The sequence below is a fragment of the Neopsephotus bourkii genome, unplaced genomic scaffold (genome assembly GCF_033783945.1).
Source record: "Neopsephotus bourkii isolate Nb327-2 ecotype Australia unplaced genomic scaffold, CSIRO-AGI_Nbou_v1 NB_272, whole genome shotgun sequence".
Taxonomy (NCBI): Eukaryota; Metazoa; Chordata; class Aves; order Psittaciformes; family Psittacidae; genus Neopsephotus; species Neopsephotus bourkii.
The window spans coordinates 5,207,575-5,213,686 of record NW_026900781.1 but is presented as its reverse complement, the minus strand read 5'-3'; the positions used below and the strand labels follow the sequence as shown (position 1 = coordinate 5,213,686).

Below are 6,112 nucleotides of genomic sequence, written 5' to 3'. Positions count from 1 at the left end.
TCACGCTACATACTCTAAAGATGACAAGGAACTGTTTATAAGAAGAAGCAAAGCAATTTTGGGCTTCTCTTTGCAGTGAATAAATTCGATTTTGGTTTTGCAGGAGGTTCCTGACCCGGTGAAGTTTTTTGTTACTCAGTGGAGCAAAGACCCTTGGCTCCAGATGGCATATAGCTTTGTGAAAACAGGGGGCAGCGGTGAAGCTTATGACATTATAGCTGAAGACATACAAGGAAAAATATTTTTTGCTGGTGAGGTAAGTATCTCTGTTAGTGTTGATTAAAGTCATTGGGGAACTATTTCTTGTGAAAGATCATCTTTTGCTAGCCAACACCATTAATCTAGAGGTAGCACATAAATATCCCGTTACACAAATACGCTAACTCTTCATCAGGAAGTAGTGACACTACTACTATCATCAGAGTAGTGATAGGACAAGGGGTAATGGATTTAAACTTAAACAGGGGATGATCAGAAGAGATAAAAGGAAGAAGTTCTTTACTGTGAGGGTGGTGAAGCACTGGAACAAGTTGCCCAAAGAAGTGGTAAATGTTCCCATCCCTGTCAGTGTTCAAGGCCAGGTTGGACAGAACCTTGGGTGCCATGGTCTAGTGTGAGGTACTCCTGCCTGTGGGAGGGGGCTTGGAACTAAATGATCTTAAGGTCCTTTCCAACCCAAGCCATTCTGTGGTTCTACAATTCTAATGTTTTTTGATTTTTGACTCAATCCTTTTTATTAACGTTATTTGGCATGGAAAGTCTGTCAGCTATTTCAGGCCAGGAGTGAACCATGTAAACTGTAAGCGCAGAACATGACAAGACTATACAATCCACCTGTATCTTCAGTCGTGTATTACTCCATTTGTGGGTAACATAACAAAGGCATACTGCTGATGGTATAGATGCGTTCTACACTGGATCAGAACTTACCTGCCCCACTAACATGCAAATGCCAAAACAGACTACTGCTTTTGCTAGTTGACTTGCTTGCAAATTTTGAAGTAGCTAAAATCTTAAATATTTCGTCCAAAATCCTTTCTAAGAAGTTTTCCATGGCTTTAAAAAATGTTTGTGTATGATTAAGGAAAATAAAATTAGTATTATGAACTGAAATTCTATCTTCTAATAGTTTTAGAAAAAACTAACTTTCTTTGTTTAAATACAGGCCACAAATAGGCACTTTCCTCAGACCGTCACAGGAGCTTACCTGAGTGGAGTTCGAGAAGCGAGCAAAATAGCAGCATTTTAAGTACTGAAATTTTGTGTTTATAGATATATTTTTAATTGTTTTCTGTGGGTAGAACTATCTTCAAGTTTCCTATTGCTGCCTTTTCCCTAAGTGGTACTTAAATAGTGTTTGGTACCTGAAGATAAAATCTTCATCTTCCTTTACTCTTCTTTCTCCCTAGCCCTCTCACTTCCCCTCCTTCTAAGCCCTGATATTAATAGGGATTCTAAGGTATTACTGGCAAGAGTGACACTGGAATCCCTAGCCACGACTTAACTAATGGAACTTTCATTAAGCATCCTCTTCTGTACAGCTTGAATCATGCTATTATGAACCTTCATTTCAGAAGGTCAGATTAAAACCAAGTTAATATACAACATTAAAAATGCTAGCAGTTAGTAGTCACAGGGATTTTCTGCTAACTGTGCTTCTCAGGTTGATTATGCTCACAGGAGTTCCAATTTCCTTCCCAAAGCCTGAAGAACCTAGACAAATTCTAGAATTATTGTAGGAAGGAACTTTTTCCACTTGGAATCAATAACCTTTTCTATAATATTTTTCATATTCTTAGCCTCCACAAAGTGGGCTTTGGAGTATCAAGTTTGTTCCTTTAAATCAGATGGCTGGAACAGTTTACAGTGCAATCATAAAAAGGTTATTGTACCTAATAGAACTTGAAAAATTAACATTTACATTACTTTAAAGAAATGTAAAATATTCTTTCTGCTACATATTCAGATAAATTCTTATTACAATAATACGCTAAGTGCAGATTTGCTTAGTGCTTCTGATCATATAGGAATACGACAGCTTAAAAACACTCTTACCTCTAAGAGTATTTTGAAAACAAACTTCCAAATGAAATTTGGGCTGAATAGAAAAACTATCTACTGATATGACTGCACGGTTGGGGATGAAGGACTCTAAGTTCCTAAAGGCTCATTCAGCTTTTATATTTAAAAAATAAGTGAAGATGAATGAGGAAAAACATTAAGACTTTTATGAAGGGCTGAAACAAGGTGGCTTGCACTTTGACTTGAAGTTTTTTTTTCTTCTTCTTTTTACTTTTATAATTAAAGTATTGTTAAAAATGTCTTGAGGGTGTAATTCAGTAAGGCCTAAGCATCTATCTAATAGCTTTTCAATGGGAGAGGGAAGGAAATGAAGTGTTTTTCAATAGAAATAAGACAGACATAATGAGGATCTCTGTTGTAATACTGTTCCACTAAAACAGCATTAATGAAAAGAAAAATGTAACCCAACTTTTAGATCTCTTCCCCCACACCTTCCCTCTAACTACTGCACAAATCTCCTGACTTCTGAAAGGAAAGTAAGCACTTGTTCTCTTCCCCCTCATCTGTTCTCATGCATAGGTTCTTTTTGTTTAATCTCTTCATTTAAGAGTTAACAGCAAGCTTTTGAGTTACAGTGCTTATTTTCATAAAGCTGTATCCTTGGGAAAAAAAAAAACCAAACCCAACAATCAATCTTAAGAAAAATCCTACTGAATAAATGCAATTCTTCTTTTTATTTACCTAATATTTTGTTGTTAGAATAGCTATGATATTGTTAAATACCTTTAATTAATCTCTAATTTACAAGATGAAGATGTTTATATAACTAATGTTTTTCAGATATATATTTTGTTCTGCTTCTTAAAGCTGAATTATATGAATTAATAGAAAAAGTGTACCTGTTCATAATTTTCCTCTATATGAATGCTAGTATGTACAGTTTAAAAGTATTTCCAAGTATTGACTTGTAATTTAAAGGTTATAAGAAGCAAGACAAAATCCTCTGATAAGAAAAGGTAATCGGGCATCAGATTTTGCTTTGGGTAATCATTTGCACTTTGTTAATTTCATAACTTAGAAGCCAATTCACAGCCTAAGTAGGAGAGATAAAGAGCTGCATAGTTTGACTTCCACGTTTCTTTTCTAGTTTATTGTATATGACAAAATTATCGGGAGAGGAGCTTCTGAAGTAGGAAAAAACCCCCTAATTTCTACAAGCCCAAATAGCTGCTTCAGCTGATCAAAACTTCAGTCACCTTAGTAACAGCATATAAATAACATCGCATTTTAGACAGGAAATGCCTGGAAAGTTGAGCTCAGCATCCCTTTCTGCAGTCCAAAGTTTATGTGGACATGCTTCATTTTAGGCATATGCTTCCATACTGTTAATTTGTACTTGGAGTTTCAAATCTATAACTTTGCAGATAGATAAATGCTATATTCTAGAGAATAAAGATGGACATGAACAAAATATGGTCACATTTGGCTTCAGCTGCTACACACTTCTTTTAGCATTAAAAAAAAGGCTAACTAATAATGAATTAATGATGAATTTACAAACGGCCTCGTATATTAATTATTTGTATATTATTTCGGTGCCAAGGCACCTAAACTATATTGTGCTGCACTTCAGTTTGAAGAGTAAATAAAATAAGTATGTTCCATTGTAATTTACATTTGTTTGAAATGTATAAGAACATCAGGCTGGTTCTGAGAATTCGTTCCTTAATTAATGTTCCCCCCAAATTTTTTTGATACCTATGTTAAAATTTATTTCAAGCATGTGTATGTTTTGCGTTTAATTTATTCCCTGCAAATAAAGGACTGGGGAATGTTTTCTTTGAGAAGATTTGTTACATGTTTGAATGCAGAGCATGATCTGTTACACTTCAGCTCTTCTGTGTGAACTATGTTATGGCAGCAGAATAAAACTGGAAAGTATCCAAAGGATGCTCATGTTTTCGTGGGTGTTTTTGTTTGCTTTTTTCCTTTTTCTTTAAATTTAACTAGTAGTTAAATCTACTTTATTATATTTGATATTACAATTTCATTTTAGATATTCCTATAGCTAGCCAGTTCCTCAAAAGTGCTGCTCTACAGCCTTCACTGAGGTCTAGGTTTGATATTATTTGGACAATATTGTAATAGTGTATTTTCCCTCAAAGTTTTACCAAATTTATAAGCTTCTATCAGATTATTTTCCTTAGCCAGAGGAATTTTAGCTAACAGTTGTTTAGAAGCACTGCCCATAATTTTCAAATAGCCAGGAAAATCACCTGCAAACCACTTAATGCTTTTCACTGAATAAATGTAGAATGAACACTTTTGTAGGACTGTGGTCCTGAAAGATTCCTAATAGTCACAGATCACTGTAAGCATTTGCAAGCCTCACTACAGCAACAAATTCTGATAACACTTATCTACACTGTTCTTCTTGAAGGGGAGGTTACGTATTTGTTTAGCTTAAGTCTGACTGCAGACAACAAAAAACCCCACCCCAAACTGGTACTTCCTTTGAAAGTTTGTTTCAACTAGTTACACATGTAGGTCTGAACCAGTGAAAGCACTATGGTGTGGAAGATTCTTCCACACCTTCCCCTAAACCTGTCATACTTATTAGCAGTTTAAAGTTTGTATCCCAAAAATGCACTTTGTTCTTCTAGTATCTCCTGGCAGGAAAATTATCGTTACGCTTGACACTGGTCTTGAAAACATTAACTTCATTCAATAACAATTTTTGAAATGGAAACAAAATACTAATGCTGCTTTTAAAATTAAGTGCAAATCGGTAGATTTCATCACACTCCTCCTAGGAGTGCCAGTCCTCCCAGAAAACAGTTGATATGAAGGAATTTCTTTCCTTTTAACCCACCTGTCTAAAACCTAAATTGGAAATAAAAGTGGTGAGTCTACAAAGGGGTGCAATCCAGTGAACAAGGTCAGGTGAAAAGGTAGGGCAAGTTACATAATATTGTCATCCTCTTACCCCAGGACTTCTGGAGATCACTTGGTTTAAGCCACTACTTGGAACATGTCCAAGTGGAACTGGTTGCTCAGGGCCCTGTCAGGTTGAGTCCTGAACATCTCCAATAACAGGGATTCTACAACTGCCCCAGGTCCCATCTTCGTGTCAGGAACAACACAGTGAAGCTTTTCTGCCCCATCTGGTGCCTCCCATCCTCTCACTGTGCATCTCCAAGCACAGCCTGGCCATGCCTTCCCCATGCTCTCTTATTTGGTAGTTGCAGACTATAGTCAACTTTGTGATTTGGAAACAGGAATAATTAGATCTACCCAAGTGGTTATGAGTCAGTGTCTCTCTGAAACAACAGCAGAGCTAATACACCTTATCGGAAATCACCATGCTGACTGCCAGGGGCATCATTTAGCCAGATTAAGCACTGGCCTCCAAAAAGGTTATTTTAAAGTCCATCTTAGTAGTGGCTAATCTAAACCCAGACATTCATATATCTTTCTGTCATATGCCTTGTAACATGATAATGCAGTAGGAACACAGATGCTACAAGCAGCCTGCTAGGCCCAAGAAGGCTATTAGTCTAAGAGCTTCCAGAAAAAAAGTAGGATGGTGCATAAAGCCGCATCTTCCTAATTTCACCCCTGTTAGATATGACTGAGCAGTGTACCATGGGTTACCACGTAACTCCAACTCAGCTCTTTTCCTACAGACATGTAACCTCTTCACTCAAAATTTCTATTCTCCCTTTTCCCCTCCTAGCCCTCTCCACCCTTCTTCTACAGGGCCTATCCATTGCTATCTCAGATGCCAGGCTCAGTCTTAAGAACAGTTGTTGATACAAACAAGTCACTCAGGTTAACTTGGGTGGTTTTCCAGGTCACTAACCAAAATACTGAATAGCAAAAACTGAACTAAACAGAGGAACAAATACACTGGACTGCAGGAATTACACTGTAAGAATAAAAATGTTAGGACTTTTTCTATAATACAACAGTCAGGACATAATCTGAAGCACCTGGAAGGTATATGCCTGAACACTTTAATTAGTTACCTTTTCTTTAGTTACCCAGTTCCTATTTTTTTATGAGCATCTCTGTACAGGATTTAGAGCTC

At 36.7% G+C, this 6,112-nt stretch overlaps 1 protein-coding gene across 2 annotated transcripts in view; it reads left to right on the top strand.

Annotated features, from left to right (window-relative positions):
- The window catches only part of KDM1B (lysine demethylase 1B), a 31,971-nt gene extending 27,992 nt beyond the window's left edge, over positions 1–3,979 (top strand). Inside the window, exons 21-22 of one of the 2 annotated variants that reach the window (XM_061346412.1) lie at positions 104–256; positions 3,845–3,979. In XM_061346412.1, the coding sequence (XP_061202396.1) occupies positions 104–256; positions 3,845–3,928 (237 nt within the window). In that variant the 3' untranslated portion in view covers positions 3,929–3,979. Of the gene's footprint in view, positions 1–103; positions 257–1,165 lie in introns of both variants that reach the window. The other variant, XM_061346411.1, reaches the window with a different exon arrangement.
- The last annotated feature ends 2,133 nt before the right edge of the window (positions 3,980–6,112 follow it).